This window comes from Leptodactylus fuscus, chromosome 1 (genome assembly GCF_031893055.1).
Source record: "Leptodactylus fuscus isolate aLepFus1 chromosome 1, aLepFus1.hap2, whole genome shotgun sequence".
Taxonomy (NCBI): Eukaryota; Metazoa; Chordata; class Amphibia; order Anura; family Leptodactylidae; genus Leptodactylus; species Leptodactylus fuscus.
The window spans coordinates 175,222,883-175,242,533 of NC_134265.1; the positions used below are offsets into that span (position 1 = coordinate 175,222,883).

Genomic DNA, 19,651 nt, shown 5'->3' on the forward strand with positions numbered 1-19,651 from the left:
AAAATATTTATTCCAATAGCTTAAAAAAACAGACATTTCAATTCAACATTTATATTAAGAACATGAATGTACACACATTAAATATACACAGAAAGGTGTGAGATGTCCTGTAATAGTTGGAGTGTAGGGAAAACAATGGCTGAATATCAGACTCTAACAAGAAGCACCAGGGTGGATGATAGGTATCCATGACAGATATATAAATAAGTATTTAATAGCAGCAGACACGACAATACCACTTGTCCCAGATGACATTTTCCATATTCACCTGGAATCCTTTGTCTTTAACATAGAGTATTCTTCTGCCAATCTCTCTTTCTCACGCAGTTTTGTTCTTATAGCATCCATTAGGAACGATGCAAAGGGAATCTGCAACACAGTGAAATGAGAAGTGGTGACTATTCAGACTGTGCTTTAGCTTAGACATAGCTAATAACTTTAGTCAAAGTATTAAATCCCTGTTTCTTCTCGGAAGGATTGGAAATATTCTCTTCTCATCACTTTTACACAGATCACCCTGGTTACAGCAAAGGATATTTCATCTTAAAAATGATCCCTATACAGGAGTGAAATGAATGAAGACAAACACACTATTGAAGAAGTCATGCTTTAGTGATTATTTTAATGGCACAATTTGCAATCCAAGCAGGGCAGACATGCATCTTCACTCATATGATCAATATGAAGTTACAGTCATCTGCAGGTCAGTCACCACAGAAAGACTGCTACTAGCAGCGACGTAGCAATACAATAGCCAGTAAATTAGGGAACTGCAAACATAGGCGATCATACATTGAATACATTTATAATGGCTGCATCATAGCCTCTAACATGTTAGCTATACATATGGAGCTATTATGCCTTAAATATTCACAAAATGCTCAAATTGTAATTTTGCCGACACAAATGTTATCACCAGCATTTCTCTATTGTTGTTGTGTAAGTGATTTAATAATAGAGACCTGGCGTATGTTATATCCTCTGCAGTGACCTCCATCCCAAACTATGGCATGTGGGAATCCTGAGAAAAAAGAAATCTACTTCCAGGGAATCCCTATAAATATACCTGCTGGATAAAGCACTTTATAATCTGGATGAACTTTATTTGAATATTTTGCCTGGCCCCTTTGCCAAACACTGATCTGCTTCAAGGGAAACAAAGAAATACGTAATTCTTTACTGTAGAGCCGCATGTGGGATCTAGCCCATGGTTAGGGGATACACAGATTAGTTTCCAGTAAGCAGCCAGGTAAAAAATAAAAAATACTGATAACATTAGATTTTTCATCCTCATATGAATGTGCTATTGTTTGGCTAAACCTACAGTTTATAGGTCGTGGCACAGTAATAAGAGAAAAAAAAAGGTCCAAGAAATGAGAGTATCCCTCAGCTCAGGAATATGCCGGCTCTCCATGTGCATAGCGAACTACAACTAATAAGCTGCAAATTGAGACAATATATTCACACATTGCGATAACCATGTCATCACTATAGTCTTTGTCTGGACTCTGAAAAGGTTTCCCTTTCATGGCTGTATAATGCCCAGAAGGATGAAGGAAGGAAGTGACAGACTCCCCCTAACTTCTTCCTGCCGCAGGCAATTTTAAGATTTTTTTCTGTTTTTGACTCCCCACCTTCCAAACTATTTTTTTTTTTGCCCATTCACAGAACTGTATGAGGGCTTAATGTTTGGGGACAAATTGTACTTCATAATGGTACCATTTAAAATTCTGTACAGAGTACTAGGAAGCTGGGAAAAAATTCAGAATGAGGTAGAATTGGAGAAAAACAATGTTTACGCGACTTTCTTATGGCTATATTTTTATAGTATTCATTATACAGCCAAAATGACATGCTACCTGTATTCTATGGGTTTGGTACAATTCTGGGGATATCAAATTGAAATACTTTTATTTAAACTTAAAAAAAATCCAAAACTTTGGCCACTTTCTGACAGCTGTAACTTTTTTATACTTCCGTGTACAAAGCTGCATAAGGAGTCTTTTGTTTGTGAAGCCAGCTGTATCTTTTAGTTATACCTTTTTGGGAAATGTCTATTCCTTTGATCACTTTTTATGAAAGGGATCCTATCATTGGATACCCTTTTTTCTCCCTAACATGTAGGAATAGCCTTAAGAAACCTGTCCTGTTGATATAAAATAGATAAATAACACACCTAGATAGAAATATTGGATTGCTGCAACACTCAGCATGCAGTTTCATCTCAGACAGATATGGCCTTACACAGTGAGCTGGTGTAAGCGGACATTTTGTAGTGGCCTGGGCATGCTCAGTCGGCTCTGCCTGAGGCCTAGAAGATGGAAACCAAGGACGGAAGAAGACACAGAGAGACAGGCGTTCCAGAAGATGAAGTTGTCGCTGACGAGTTCTCTGGCAGCATTGGGGACGCCCCCTGTGCTGTTTGAGCACTGGGGACCACCCCCAGTGCTGTGAGAACTCATTTGCATACCGACAAAAACCGGCATATCTACGGAACTGCGGTGCGGAGAAGACATATAAAGGTAGGAGAAGAATAGCCTTTCTTAAGGCTATTCCAACATGTTAGCGAGAAAAAATGCAGTTTTTATGATAGAATCCCTTTAAATTTTTATGAGATGCAAAATAAAATAAAAAACAATATTTCAGCTGTTTTAATGTGATTTCCCTACAACGTGAATTTTTATTACAGGGGTTCTGATGGCCACTAATGCAATGCAAAATACCGGCATTTCTTACACAGGCTGCAAAGACAAGCCTGGGAGCCTTCAATAGGCTCCCAGCTGTCATGTGAAAGGATCGCCGCCCCTGGTTCATGCTCTGGGGCATGGCAATCTACACCAAAATGCCCATGCATCACTGGGAAAATGGCGCATAGACATGGCGGCTGCTCAGCTCCTCAGTGGCTGCCATATTAACATAATCAACACATGTTGTACTATTATGGCAGATGTTAAGAAATGGTTAAATGAGCCACAGACCGCCCCTGTTATTATTTACATATCTGTCTGAGATATAACTGCATGCTGAGTGTTGCAGCAGGCCAATATTTCTATCTGGGTGTGTTATTTATCTATTTTATATCAAAAAATATATTTCATAGATACGTACAAATACAGAAATGTGAAACTAACAGACCTGAACATTCTAGATTATGGTGTGAAATTAGTCACCACTTATTTCCATAAGGATGAGTCTTTCAATAATCAGCTAAAATATCAAAATTTCTAGTTTTTTCAAAGGTTCAAGATAAGCAGAGTGTTGTGGATAATAATACTAGAGAGACAAGATAAACCATATGTTATATGAAATAAAACCAAGTGGTGCACGGTCAGAATATTTTTAGGCAGGTGGCAGAATAAAGCATTTTTCTTACAGTATATTAAGAAAAATATTTCCGATCTATTCAAATGCTATGATAGAAGTTCACCAAAAGGTGGTGGTAGTGGATAATATAAACCAGTAGCTATAGCTATGTCTGAGATAGTACAAGGTCTAAAATGTGTTTATAGAGTAACCTGGCATAGCACGGAAGGTGCCCAGTGTTTCTCAGTATGAGCTGTGTTAAAAGACTAAGGCTCTTACTACACTAGAATACTACACTGGTACACCGGATGCTTCTTCAAGTAGACTCACACTAAGATACCACATTCTCTACTGTATTTTACATTGATTATAAAGTCAATTATTTTTACACATTGATTTAAACCACTGCTGTTGGTGCAGCTGAAAAATGAATAACCAAAAATATCAATTTCAGCATTTGTCTTATAAATGACCGGCTTCATTGCTAATGTTTTCTTTAATTACATCAGAAAACATAAAACTACATAGAATTTTACCATATACACTGTCTACTAATAAGTATTTCGACACCCATGCAAATGAAGATATCTGCGGTCGTGATGTACGTCACACCTTCCGCCGTTAAATAGGAAACCGCATTGGCATTAGTCACATGCAAGATGCCACGAAGTGCAGAGTTGCCTAATTTTGAGAAAGGGGTAATTGTCGGGTACCACAGAAATGGTCGATCCTTAAGGGACATAGCAAGCGAACTGAATTACCCAAAATTGACAGTGGCCTATGTGATTATAAAGTGGAAGGTAAATGGTGATTGTCGGAATGTGCCCTGAGTCAGCAGACCCCCGAAACTGGGAGATAGAGACCGACGGGTGCTGGCCAGAGAAACCGCACCCAACCGATGGCTCACATACACCAGGAGTCTCACCAGGCATCCGAGAGTATTGTGTCTATCAATACCATCCATAAGGAAGCATCTGCTGGGGTCTACTAACCATTGGATATGAAGAAATGTTGTTTTTCTATTCTACCACAGGTGTCTAAATACTTATTGGTAGACAGTGTATAGTGAAACCTTGAGACAACCACTCTAACTTGCACTTGAAAATAATGTTCTGGGAATTGTACAACCTGCGCGTCACATAACTATCTCTGACCAGCCCCGCGTGCGATTGTTGTACAAGGCGTTCCCCCTGCACTCAGAAAGCACAGCGTTGTCATCCATCCATCCCAGCTTTTCTTCTGCTCCATCAGCCATTCTTTCTCTTTACATGAGACCACCGCAAAATGGATGACGGACATGCTCAGTCGGCTGTTCTGCTAGCCATTTTGTGGTGGTTTATAAGGAGAGGAGGAGAATGGCCGAAGGAGCATAAGAAAGGCAGTGATGGAGGACTGTACTTTCTGTGCACAATGAAGAAAAATTCAAAAACAGTGGTGTGGACCTTCAAGATAAAGGTAAGAGATGAATAGCCTTTATAAAGGCTATTCCTACGTGCTTTCAGTTTAAAACCTGTTTTTAATGATAGAATCCCTTTGAAAAACTTGCTGTTTTATGTGAGGATGTGGCGCTAGTTTTTTAAACACAATTTTCTAAACCGAACAATCACAAGTTCAGTTTAGAAAATCATTAAATAATGTGTAATTAGGTCCTCCACATTTTCATTGAATCATTGTAATGTTTCATTTACTGCTTTTTATGAAGGGATAGTGTATATACTGTATACAGTATATAGGTATTGGATAGAACTGAGTTAAATATATAAGTCTGGCCCTCTAAAACCATTCCAATTTCTCATGTGGCCCCATTGGAAAATGAATTGCCCAACCCTGTTCTAGGGTCAAATGCATATGCTGATATATCACAGCTGAAAAACTCTGGTCTAGATAATGGGGTGGTCTTCACAAAGAAGCGGCTTTTTGGAAAGCGTTCTCTTTAGATATTGTGTAAGATTTATGAAGACTTGCATTACTCACACCAGTCTTCTTAAACCAAATAGCCCCTCAAATATATAGCACACTTTCTGCCAGGAGGGAAAATGTACCCAAGCAGATTTCTGGTGTAAATGATAGACCCAGACCTCTGCATACAAATGGCAAAGGTGGCACAGATTTTAAAAAGTTGCTAAAAATTGTGACTTTTCATACCTTGCATGCTTGAAAACTGGTGTTCAAGGCATAATAAATCTGCCCCATTGACATTATTGTGATCCTGTGTGTTTCATTTGATGATATAAAGTTCACATTTGCCTTTGCGGCGGTGTTTAGAATGACATAAATAGCCAAGTCATAAATCACAGAAATGTATTTTGAACCCTATACTACCAAAGCAAATTCATCTGAAACCATAATCCAGCAAAAGACTTCCTCTGGGTATAGTCAAAGAGAGACACAACAAAAGGGAAAATCATACCAATGAAAAGTGGCCCATTTGAAGAGGACCTATAGTTTGGTGGCAATTTACTATAAATATGAAGGCTCAAGCGGCATCAACAGCGGTTCCCTTATAGAAGGTTGTTAACAAAACAGTCTGTAATGCCTAAAAAGTGGAGCAGGGCGCACAGGAGAACAATTGAAATCCCTGTCAGTCCGCCTGCTTCGCATATGCAGATTATGGACTGCCGTTCATGCTAATAGGCCAGAGCTATAAAGCTGCTGGGAATCTGAAGTGCCCCCAATAGTCCTATTCTGTTTTTGGATCTTACAATGAGGGTAATTCAGATAACAATCAAAATATTAGGAAATTGCTGTTTGTGCAAAGTGTAAGTAGAAATAATGAAAGCGTTCATCAGGTGTACTTTACTTTTCTTTCTTATATCGTCAACCTGAGCCACAGGGTGGGTATATTAATCCCACCCATAGGCTTCTAATGGAGCAATGTATACATTCATCAAATCATACAGCATACACATTGTACCATAAACTATTTTCTTCTTATACAGATTTATTGTTTTATTAAAAAAAATTATTATTTAAAGAACTTATTTATTTCAATACAATACGTAGCGATATGTGGAATCTTTAACTGTTTGTAGAAATAGCCAGTGAAGTTCTGGAAAGTGGGATGGATGTAAGTATGCAGACATTATAGTAGGTAACATGTCTGAACTTATTTTAAGTTGTGTCACACTGACCTCTACACTCTATACTCGGACAAAGTATAACATCAGTCACCTAGACTCAGAAATATCAGTTCCTCTGGTCGGCAATAGGGTGGATTGTACAAGATCTTGTACAAAAACGACACTGATATTTATGATGCAGGCAATGGTTAACCTAAAAGTATAAGAGAGGCTTTCCCAGCTGTACTGCCGTCTGATATCCGCTCGCTCGTGTTTCCATCCAGCCGCATTCTGGAGTGCACATTTTGAATATTAATGGTCGGATACAGAGAGCTCAACACATAAAACAAATGTAGAAAAAAATTCTAATTAAAGGAGAAATAAACCTCTTCAATTAAAGAGTTCACATTTCAAGTACTATGTGATCCCCCAAAAATAAATCTTAATGGAAGGTAACAATAAATGAACTAATGGTTCACTGAAGGTTGCAGACTCCCTGCAGTTAAACTGTAAAGAGCAATTACTGATTAGTAAATGGTAACGTCCCACTCCCCATTTTTTATTTCACCCTAAACCATAAGACAGGGCTGTAAAAAAAAGTAAAAAAAAATTAAAAGTCTTTAAAACATTATTGTTCTGTCACCATGGAATAAAATGAGCTTGAAAATGATCTAAAGGGATATGATGCTGTTCATTATGTTAAACAGCAACGGCAGTGGTTTCCTGGTGTTCATAAAGACTGCTCTATTAAATTTACCTCCAGTCAATAATTAGGAGTCCACAAATAAACGCAGGCAATTAAATCAATACTACTGGACAATTATCTTCCATAGACCTCACTCACAAAGATGCTATATTTTACCTAGCTGCATTAAATGCTCTAGTGCAACAACCAACATTCTCACGCTTCTCATTACAAGTATAGAAATTCAAGGTAAACACCTATCTACAGAGAACGTATATGCAACGCCAAGAGGAAAATAACAGCTAATAACACCAGGGCAATTTCAGACAATAACACTGGAAACAAAAGGGGGTTATTATCTGCACCATAGAGACTGCAAAATAGGAAGATTTCATATTCAGATTTGTTGTTAAGATTTCTAGCTAATATTAGTTAAATAAACTCTGTGAAACCTCTGAAAGTACTTCAAGTACATATGGCATTTATACATACACATGGAATGAGATCAATTACATTATATTTATCAAATTGATTTGGTTTATTATGTGTTTGTATATCACAGCATGTATAATCTATTTGAAGAATGAGTGTAAGAACGTGCATATGAAATATCAATGTTACTATAATAAATGCAGAAAAGACGTGCTCAAGACAGAGCAGTGAAATTGTGCTGTCACATGCTGGTTAGACATGTGACATCAGATGACACTTGCAGTATGGTTCTGCTACAATCGAGAAGCAAACCATACAGTCATAGGATTGTAGAAAGAGAATTCAGTTCCAAACAAAAGAAGGAAAAAGTAAAGCAAGCAGCGGCAGGCAAAGTGCTAGGATAAGAGAGGGCTGCTTGTCCGCACTATGTAGCACTAATGATTTACAGTCAGCTTCATGACATCTGCTGCCTAATTTTCGCCTCTAAACAGCCGCATGTATCATGGATACATATCAACTATTTCAATGGATTGCACACTATGTGGGATTATTTCACAGACAAAGAAAACTTACATGAAACAGAAGAAAAGTTTCGAGAATTCTTGTAAATGATGTCAAAACAAAAGCAAATCTATGACTTGAGAAGCAGGGCTCTCACCTGCCAATAAACTGCCCTTGATCACTTGCAAGAGGGGATCCTCCCAGCTGACTAGATGTGTGGAGAAAAAGAGATACTTGAAAGGGAAGAAAAAGTATCACACAGGTCACAGCAGCAGTCTCAACTGAACCCTCCGGGATTTCAACTAGTCTCGGCCTTGTCATCCTCTATGCAGCTTTCCACTCTGCCCAGAAAATGTCGATAGGAAAATGTTTGAGGGGCCTCTGGTGGAAATTTTTTCATTCTTTCTGCATCGACAGGATGCCAAATCAATATTTAGTTCCCACTAACAAGCTGCTCGAGGTCTCAGTAGAAAATATTGCAGAGAGTGCGGGAAGACACAGTAATAAACAGCTGTCTGACTGTGAGGAAAACATGAATTGACTGGAAGCAGGTCCATAGTAAAAGGTCACTGAAACCCATGAACTCTTCAGGTGTCCCTATCAACTACTGACTTTAAAGAAGAATTGCTCCAGAGAGGAGGGGGGAGCCTTCTTTTCAGTATGTACGCCAGGCAGATAATTAAATTAGTCAATTTGCTAAGATTTTTCGTCTTTCGCCTTCATTCTATTTTATTAACTCATTGCAGGACAGTACCGCTACATTACATTTACACGTTTGCTATTCACAGCCATGATACAATATATAGATCAGAAAATAAAGTTATGTTTTTCTGAGAAATTAATCAGATATCCTCATGTCTATGCTGACACCATTGTGTTTGCACAAGTCGGTATAAGCAAATGATCTTCTTTCTGTCATTGAACAAATGGGTACCCGAGTTCCAAGTGTTACCCAAAACTAGTTTCCTTATACAGTATGTAACACACAATTACATTTCAGATACAATACTTCATGAATACTTCAAATAATACAAGTGAGAGCTTGACTATAGTATATACTGCTCCAATTAAGAACACCAATAGATAGGATGGATAATAAGGGAAAAATGGGATTTTTGTCCAGGGCCTGAGACTGCAAGGGGCCCAACAGAAAGTAATTACCCCCATTATAATCCAGCCTTGTAATCAACTGTTCATTACAGTTGTGGAGAACTCGAGGTGAGTTTTTATTGGGTGAACCTCACAGGGCTAACCTTGCAAATATTTGAAAGTATTTTGAATTATATCTGCCATCTTCAAACCCCAGAATATAAATAGCAGAGGCACAGAGGAGGTTAGTAAACATAGCAAACAGTGTTACTCAACTTCCCTGGGCTCTGGCATGAGTCCCCATACTCTTCCGGGCTCCTGAATGCTGTCAGGTAACGCTGAGGCCTGTGTGAGCCTCAGTAGACAAGTGGGTCACATTGGGAGTTTGTTCTGTTTACTCGCATTCCCTGAGCTTTTGCTTATTATACTTTGGGATCAGAAGAGCCCATATTTGTTCCTGACCCCAATCCTTCCAGGTAAGGCGACTGCCTCACTAGGCGGGCAACGTAATTTAAGATGGCTGCACAAGGATGTTTGGCTGTTTCCATGAGTGAATAGAGTCGTATAGAATTTAATTAAGACAGCCATGGGCAACTGTATGTGGCAGTCACCTGACCAAGCCACACAGGTATTAGAAAACACCCATTCGCATGAGGATGAAATACCCCTTTAATAATAAATTGTGCTATATAAATTTGTATATACATTATGATGCTTTACTCTTACATCTGTTGGCATCAGCCTACATAGCGTATCAGTAAAAAGTTCTAGAATGCAATAAGTGAATAAAACTTTGCAAGCAACTTTTTTTTTTTTTTTTTTTTTTTTATAAGCCATGTCTTTAATTCAGCAGACTTCTTTTGCTCCATATGAAAAAAAAGATATTGCTATTAGTTTACTTTAGCCTGAGGTATGACTGTTTCTCTACGTACTCCTGAGAAGCATGCTGCACTCCGCAGTGTTTTGCCTTTTATACAGCTTGGCTTGACTAAAACACACATACGTTTCCCCTCTGCAGTGCAGACAGTTGTCAAATATAGATATGGCCCTGAATGCAGGAGTGGCTGGCCGCTGATAACATAGGACAAGCAATGTCACAGGTGACGAGCTAAATCTCTACAGACTGGCTGGTCATAGCCACGGCACAGTTAGCACACTTTATATATGTTTGGCTTATGTGGTTTTAAGCACAGCAAGGTTATGTTACATTGAAACAGGTTTTGAAGCATTGGCACATGGTGGCCCCAAAAACATTACGGCATGCTATATAGGATATAAACCTAATCCCAGTTTATTGTGAAGATAATACTACAATTTCTAAATATATCTCAGTTATTCAGCTTTGGAGCCCCTTTTCCTATGAATCACTATTTTACTTATTTGCAAATGAGGGAGAAAAGCACTGTGCGCCCAAAACAATTTCCCCTCCTGATGGAGAGATCTATAATGCCACAACACATTCACCCTCGTCCAGACCGCCCATACACTATTTACGTCTGCACAGTCCCTCTCTGGTTCTGCAAGGATGTACCGGTAGTTCCCCTAGAGAAGGCAGGGAATAATGCTGTATGCACCACTATGTAAGTCACCATGCTGCGACTCCCCTCTGACCCCGCAGTCATGTGATTCTCCTGGGATCAGAGACTGCTAGAGCTGCTGGATCCTAGAAGACCTTGATCAGCTCAGCAGTCATAGGCATGAGGCTGCATTCCTCCTGCAACAGTGGATAAGGTGTCAGCCTCAGTTTCAGGGAAAATCAGCCTCCTCCACCAGAAAAAATAGTGGTCAGAAGCCCCCAACGGGGAAAGAGAGAGAAAGAGAGAAGTAAAAAAAACAAAACAAAATAAAAATAAAGTAAAATTATTTAAAATAAAATAATACGCCAATACCACACCCTCATCACAGGTTCTAGTTACACCCCAGTTACACACCTAGTGACACCCCAGTTACGCTTCGTTATACACTACAAAATAAAAATTACTGTAACAGAGAGGAAAGACCATTTTATAAAGTTTTTTTGGTAGCACTTTGTGTTATTAAATAAAAAAAATGACACTTTTTTAAATTATAGTTTGCCAGATAGAAATTTTTTTAAAACCATGCAGAAAATAAAAACAGCATATAAATAAAGCCCTATGTGTCACCGAAAAAAGACGCAAAAATAAGTTGAATAAACCAAATAATAAAACCAAAATAAAACCGCACATGCGAAAAAAACATAAAGGTGTCTGGTCCTGAATCAGAAATTGGCCAGGTATTGAAGAGGTTAAGACCCATTCAACAACAAAGCTCGACCCCTCAGTAGTTTACAGCTTACAATGGGAGAGAATTTTACCTTTTCCAGCAGCAGCAGTTTTTCAATTTTTTACTTTTTGGTCACAAAGCCATATGAGGACTTAATGTGGGGTGAAATCGGAGGAAAACTGCCTTTGTGCAACTTTTCTTCGGGCTTTGTTTTTACGGAATTCACCATGAAGTCAAAATGACATCAGTAAACACACCCATCCTGCATTCAGCTTGTCCCACACTGAGCTGAATGCAGGATGGGTGTATTTATTGATGATGCAGCAGTACTCAGTAATAGAATAAAAATCCCACTGTGCCCCAAGATCTTCATTTGAATAAAGAATAAAAGTGCTTTGCTCTGCATCCCTGGGGCTCTGAACAATAAGAAAGGTATCGTTTTTATTCTGCTAACAGCATCTACAATACTATGGGAGCGATTAAATGTAGCTGGTGGTAGTGATAGACTCCCTTTAATCAGTGTTAGAATTTATTAGGACATTCCTGCTCAGTTGTTTGCTTCTATTCATATGACATTATATTATGGTTCAAAACTGAAAATATTTTCACAGGGCATAAATAATCAATTGGAATTTAGAGCAAATAAAATTGCTCAAAATTAAATACCTGTGTATACTCGAGTATAAGCCATCCTGAATATAAGCCGAGGCCCCTAATTTTACTACAAAAAACTGGGAAAACTTATTGACTCGAGTATAAGCCGGGGGGGGGGGGGGAGGATTGGGGGGGGAGGGGGGAAATGCAGCAGATACTGGAGAATTTCAAAAATGAAAATGGTCGAAGTTTTTGGGTGCAGTAGTTGGTGGGTGCTGGGAAAGGGGAGGGGGTGTTTTGGTTGTCTATCTTCCCCTTCCCTGAGCTTGAAGACTGGAGTTGCAGATCCCCTATATTCAGTAGACCGGGCACTGTCAGACACAGGGATACCTAATGTGTATGTGTTTCACAGTAATTTTCTACTTTTATATGTATTCTAGGGAAAGGAGTGATTTAGAACTTTTATAGGTGGGTGATGAAGCACCTATCGGCAGCAGCACTGCTCCAGCGGCCGCCACATGTGTCTTGCCACTTGACTCGAGTATAAGCCAAGGAGGACTTTTTCAGCACAAAAACTGTGCTGAAAAACCCGGCTTATACTAGAGTATATACGGTAACTTTATTGATATGTGTGTAAGAGTGCCTCCAGTCAGTCAGTATGACAGATGAGTGTAATGAGTTAAAACCTACTACCCATGAGTATCCGGGAAGAAAGTAAAGACCCGGTGTTTGCAGAGACATATATTTCACTAATCTACCAAGTTTGCACCTTTGTAACTCTTGTATGCGTTTCCATATAAAAACAGCTTCCATCAAATGATGGTCACCAACACGGTCAAACCAACCAACACGGTCAAAATATTTTGCTGTGAATTACATTTACAATCAAGTATCAGGCAGAAAATGAGAGGTCTAATATTGAACACATCCCCCCCCCCCAAAACAAACCAGTTTTTGGCCTGATCAAATCAAAATCTAATTTCTCCTGCACCTGTTGGTATGGGTTCCTCAGGAGACATAGATAGACATGTGGACGTATATAGACATGCATCTTTATAGTAGATTGCAGTAAAAAACGCCGTTTCAGATGCCCTGATAGTGGGCATCGATACTAAAAGTTTGGGTTTCAAGGCATTGGGAACTGCGTTTTTTTTAAACTGAAATCTACTGTAGGGCTGCATGTCTATGTAGGTCCACATGTCTATTTATATCTCCTGAGGAACCCACACCTCGGATGCAAGAGAAACATATTGAGAAAAGACTTTGATTTGGATAAACACTGGTTGAGCGTATGTGTTCAGTATTAGACCTCTCGTTTTCTGCCTAAAACTGAGAAATATACTCTCACCGGCCACTTTATTAGGTACACCATGCTAGTAACGGGTTGGACCCCCTTTTGCCTTCAGAACTGCCTCAATTCTTCGTGGCATAGATTCAACAAGGTGCTGGAAGCATTCCTCAGAGATTTTGGTCCATATTGACATGATGGCATCACACAGTTGCCGCAGATTTGTCGGCTGCACATCCATGATGTGAATCTCCCGTTCCACCACATCCCAAAGATGCTCTATTGGATTGAGATCTAGTGACCGTGGAGGCCATTGGAGTACAGTGAACTCATTGTCATGTTCAAGAAACCAGTCTGAGATGATTCCAGCTTTATGACATGGCGCATTATCCTGCTGAAAGTAGCCATCAGATGTTGGGTACATTGTGGTCATAAAGGGATGGACATGGTCAGCAACAATACTCAGGTAGGCTTTGGCGTTGCAACGATGCTCAATTGGTACCAAGGGGCCCAAAGAGTGCCAAGAAAATATTCCCCACACCATGACACCACCACCACCAGCCTGAACCGTTGATACAAGGCAGGATGGATCCATGCTTTCATGTTGTTGACGCCAAATTCTGACCCTACCATCCGAATGTCGCAGCAGAAATCGAGACTCATCAGACCAGGCAACGTTTTTCCAATCTTCAATTGTCCAATTTCGATGAGCTTGTGCAAATTGTAGCCTCAGTTTCCTGTTCTTAGCTGAAAGGAGTGGCACCCGGTGTGGTCTTCTGCTGCTGTAGCCCATCTGCCTCAAAGTTCGACGTACTGTGCGTTCAGAGATGCTCTTCTGGCTACCTTGGTTGTAACGGGTGGCTATTTGAGTCACTGTTGCCTTTCTATCAGCTCGAACCAGTCTGGCCATTCTCCTCTGACCTCTGGCATCAACAACGCATTTCCGCCCACAGAACTGCCGCTCACTGGATGTTTTTTCTTTTTCGGACCATTCTCTGTAAACCCTAGAGATGGTTGTGCGTGAAAATCCCAGTAGATCAGTAGTTTCTGAAATACTCAGACCAGCCCTTCTGGCACCAACAACCATGCCACGTTCAAAGGCACTCAAATCACCTTTCTTCCCCATACTGATGCTCGGTTTGAACTGCAGGAGATTGTCTTGGACAGGTGTACCTAATAAAGTGGCCGGTGAGTGTATTTTGACTGTGTAGGTCACCATAATTTTATGGACGCTGTTTTTGTATGAAAATAGATTAGTCGAATATATCTCTCAAAAAACACAGAGTCTTAACTTCCAGTACATTTGGGGGTAGTAGGAGTTAATTCATTACACTCACATGTCATACCAACTAATACAATACAAGTTACTGTAGGCACTCTCACACACCACTGCCACCACGTATTTTATGCATTTTTAACGCATATCAATAAAGTTATTGAGTTTTCATTTTGTCCATTTCGTTCAATGGTGAAAACGTCAAATGGTTAAAATTTTCACATTATTGGAATATCAAACGCTTTAAGTATCTAGATTACAATTGTAATTTCAGTATACATATATTACTCATACCCCCCTGTATAATGTTATTATAAGGTGATATGCTGAGAAAAATGTATTTAGTATGTGTTGATCATTGTGTAAATGCTTTGGAAAGAAAATATAAAAAAAAGTCCTCTAAGGGATATTTCCAATACCTGTCCTTCAAGGAGCTTCATTATGTGGCTCATCCATTCTTTATCATATTCTACTGACCGCTTCACATTTGCTATTTCCTAATGGGAGGAAAGGAGACACAATAATTTATGACAGGTTTATGAAACCATTATAGACACAGAATAAAAAAGCACATAGAGCTTAAAACACCTTGCAACAAAAGTGACCAGAGTGCGCCATGGATACATTACACATCCTTATTTTGCTAATAACAAGGAACAATCAATACCCCTGTAACTTCTATAAAGCGTGAAATGGCTACCTGGACCGGGTCCAGTTCTACCCAGGCTACATAAAGGTCGTGACGCATGTTCCTTAAAATGCTGAGCCATCGAACGTTCCATTACATTAACTACAGACAAGCACAGAATACAATCTGCTGCAGTATAATTCTATGTGTAAATTTATGGAAAGGAATATGGCAGTGTGTGCAATTGTGGTGGATTACCACTCAGGGAGTCTTGTATTACAAGCTTATCATATAGACTGTACAAGCTGAAGTATGTAGACACTTGAACACTACATTAATGTCCCTTTTCAACTCACTTTTACGCTCATTCCAAACCCATATACAGTGATATAGAGGTGTTCCCACATTTGAGCTATGACTACTTCCCTGCTTCTGCAAAGTCTTTACACTAGATTATGGAATGTAGTTCTGGGAATATGCCTCTATTTCACCATAAAAGCATTAGATGTCTGGCACAGAGTCTTGGTCTGTAAGGTCAAATTTGGGGTTGGTTGTCCAGTTCATACCAAAGGAGAGTGACAGGGATGAGATCAGCTCTTTGTGCAAACCAAATTCTTTTATACCAACTTCAGACCATTTTGTATGGACCTTACTTTGTATCCATTTTCATGCTTGAATGGTACAGGTCTTCCTCAAACTCTTATTTCACCTTCAAAGTGAATTTCCAATGCAGATGAACAGTGCTTTTGGTCAAGGCCACATGCAATTGCCACAATGTGTGGCCATATCCAGAAGCTCTTTAGTATGACTCACTGTACAGCTAGTGATCTTATGGAGATTACATGGGACTATGCGTAAATGTATGCATCTGCTAGCTATGGATGTGATGTAAATCTAGACTCTAAACTATTTAAATCCAAATAAAATAAAAATCTAGGAGTGGATTAAGCAGAAGGGAGAAGTAGAGATACTTCCTATTCCTTTTGTAGCCATTCTTGGCTCTGGCTCAGCAAAATCTGCAACAAAAAAAGGTGTGATTTTATAACATGGGGACTCAGCCTTAAATAGATCTTTCAGCCCCAAATGGATTTTTCATACTGATGAGACTATTCACAGAATAGGCCATCAGTATCTGCTATGTGGGGTCTGACAACCGGCCTGCAAGCTGCTGGACAGGGAGCGCAAGCCCTTTTTCAAGTAATAGGAGCAGTGCAGCATCTTTATCCACTGTATAGTGGTGGTTGTACGGAAATGCAGTGTAGCTCTAAATACTTGAACAGGAGCAGTCTATTTTATTTCAGGAGCATACAGACGGTAGTGCTTCATGGAGTAGATCACGTATGCAGTAATGTAGAATGAAAGTATTACAAATCAGCAGATGAATGAAAAAAATAAGGGTCGATGTATATTTATTAAATCTAGCATAAATTGTTTGAGATTTGTTAGTTTTGTGCTTTTTTCTTAGGCTTTTTTTTCTTAAACATCAAAGACCAGGAAAATGGGCATACACAAAAATAAGTACAATACAATAAAATACAACAATGTTGACTCAGTCCTGCGTTACGGTATGACTACATAAAGAGAAGGAGAAAAATCAGAATAAGCATTCTCATATTTCTGAAACAACACATTTACCAGCATGTACTCACCTCTTCATCAGGGATTTCTAGTATATCGCTGAGGTCAGAGTGTGAGATGTTGAGGATGCTGGCTGCCAGTGACTGGGCTCTGTGTACAGACTGCTTGGATGGGCCAGTTACAGACTCTTGCAATATTTTGGCTCGTCTAACATGACTTCTCCGTTCACACACATCGACTTGGAGTTCTTTTGCAAAGTTCTTTTCAGATGAGATCAAAAAGAAGGGTTTTAGGTGAGAACAAAATCATTGAAAATTCACCTAATCACCAATGCTTCCCATATCCTTTCTTTTAGGCTGCCACTTAACCTAAATTAAACTATCCCTACCTGTCACTTAAGCTGGCCATACACATAAGATGTACAATATGCTGGACATATCAGACAACATCTCAATAAGCATGGGAGCTTCTTGACTTTCCTACAACAGCAGATATTAGGGAGATGAGAATCTGACACACTTGGATCTCAACTGCCTGATCCTCTTGCATGTAGGAAAATAAGCCCTTGCCAGAGGAGTCTGACAGCAGCTTTTTCCACTATTCCTACTGAGAGCACAATCATACTTGGTCTAGGCTATGCATACATGGGTATGCGAGGTTGGAGGGATAGCAGTCGACCGACAGCTAATGCATATGGCCAATATTATTCTTTATCTACTGTATCCTATTCTCCACTCTCACCTCTTGCAAGTTTTCCTTGGCCAGAGCTCTACCGCTTAAGGCCTGGGCCCAACGGGACATAAACGCCGCAAGGTTTTGGAAATCGCTACATGTCAATTATACCTATGGAAACGCCAGTGGTTTCCCCACAGGTATAATTGTAACAGAAAGTTCGCAGAGGAAACCTCTGTCTAAAGCTCTGCGGGAAGCACCATGATGCATTGAGGCCACGGTTTTTCCTGCAGTGCTTTTTTTGCTGCAGGACGCTCTGTGGGGACTTAGGGCCCCTTCACATGGCGTAAGTGCGACGCTCATTTAGACACGTATACACGTGTCCGAGCACGGCGCTTCAAAACAGAGCCCATTGATTTCAATGGGAAGCGTGCGTACATTGGTATATATGCATGCAGAAGACGGAAAGCTGTCAGACCGGGTCCGACCGTGAGCGCCGGTGAGCGTTTTATGCTCTCCACTGCAAAACCGTTTTATTTTTAAACCTGACACAGAGTACTGCATGTCCGACTCTGTGTCCGGTTTAAAAAAAACGGTTTCGTCGTGGAGAGCATAAAACGCTCACAGGCGCTCATGGCCGGACATCTTTCAAACCCATTCAAATGAATGCGTATGAAAGAGTCCTGCAGGTTTCCATCTCCTGCTCTGTTTTGTGTTTAGGGCCTTTTTCAACTCTTTGGTAGAATCAGCCATCTTCTTCGGAGTGGCCTGCTGGAGGAGTAGCATACCAGCCAAGAAATAAACTTGACAGGCTGATTAGAAGGGCCAACTCTGTCCTAGGGAGCCCTCGGATCCAATACAGGGGGTGGGTGACAGAAGGATACTGTCTGTGGTGAGTTCCATGCTAGACAACAACTCCCATCCCATGTATGGGACCATTATAGCACTGGGCAGTGCTGTCAGTAACCGACTGCTTCACCCCAAGTGTGATAAGGAGCACTATCGGAGATCCTTCTTCCCAATTGCGGTGAAGATCACTCCGCACAGAAAACTAAATGATTCTGAGTAGAGATGAGCGAACGGCGTTCGATCGAATTGGTATTCGATCGAATATCAGGCTGTTCGATATATTCGATTCCAATCGAATAACGCAGCAAACGCAGTAAAAATTTGTGTCCCCTCTCACCTTCCCTGGCATGTTTCTTGCACCAATAACTGTGCAGGGGAGGTGGGACAGGAACTACGACAACGTAGGCATTGAAAAAAAATTGGAAAAACCCATTGGCTGCCGAAAACATGTGACCTCTGATACATAAGAATAGTGTCAGCCATCTTCGTCTCATTTTCATTTTGGAGTGATAGGGAGAGCTTGTTCTCAGTGTAAGAAACATACAGTGAACCTGCCAATTATGCAGCAGGGTAGCAGCAGGGGACGTGGGCGAGGACGTGGATATCCACCTGGGTATCTAGTCCAAAATCCAGGTACTGAAGAGGGGCTGCCAGCAGTGACCCTCGACAGTAGCAGCAGGGGACATGGCCGAGGACGTGGATATCCAGCTGGGTATCCAGTCCACGTATAGAAGAGGGGATGCCAGCCGTGCCCCTTGTCGGTAGCAGCAGGGGACGTGGACAAGGATGTGGATAACCAGCTGGGTATCCAGTCCACAGTCCAGGTACTGGAGAGGGGCTGCCAGCTGTGTCCCTCGTCAGTAGCAGCAGGGGACGTGGACAAGGACGTGGATAACAAGCTGGGTATCCAGTCCACAGTCCAGGTACTGGAGAGGGGCTGCCAGCACCCAATTCACTCATCATCCTCCCCAGCCCCTTCACCCTAATGTAATTGTTAAAAAACTTTTTTTCTTTTTAACTAATTTTTCATGGATACCCCCCAAGGGCCTGCAAAACTATTTTTTAGGGCTCCAGCCCAAGGGCCTGCAAAATAATTTTTTAGGGCTGCCCCCAAGGGTCTGAAATCTAATTTTTAAGGGGTCACCCCAAGGGCCAAAAAATAAAACACTGCTGCTGCATGGCTCAAGTCACCCCAAGGGCCGAAAAATAAAACACTGCTGCTACAAGGCTCTAATCACCCCAAGGGCCAAAAAATAAAACACTGCTGCTGCATAGCTCAACTCACCTGAAGGTCAAAAAATACTGCTGTTTAAAGGCTCAACTCACCTCAAGGGCCAAAAACACTGCTGGTGCAAGACTCTACTCGCTCCAAGGGCCAAAAACACTGCTGGTGCAAGACTCTACTCGCTCCAAGGGCCAAAAACACTGCTGGTGCAAGACTCTACTCACTCCA

General features: G+C 40.6%; 1 protein-coding gene across 1 annotated transcript in view; it reads right to left on the reverse strand.

Moving 5' to 3' along the window:
* Positions 1–226: 226 nt before the first annotated feature.
* Positions 227–19,651, reverse strand: part of CNTLN (centlein) — a 267,766-nt gene continuing 248,341 nt past the window's right edge. Inside the window, exons 25-27 of the mRNA XM_075280345.1 lie at positions 16,749–16,937; positions 14,891–14,968; positions 227–369 (exon numbers count right to left, since the gene is read on the reverse strand). Of these exons, the coding sequence (XP_075136446.1) occupies positions 265–369; positions 14,891–14,968; positions 16,749–16,937 (372 nt within the window). The 3' untranslated portion in view covers positions 227–264. The remainder of the gene's footprint in view (positions 370–14,890; positions 14,969–16,748; positions 16,938–19,651) is intronic.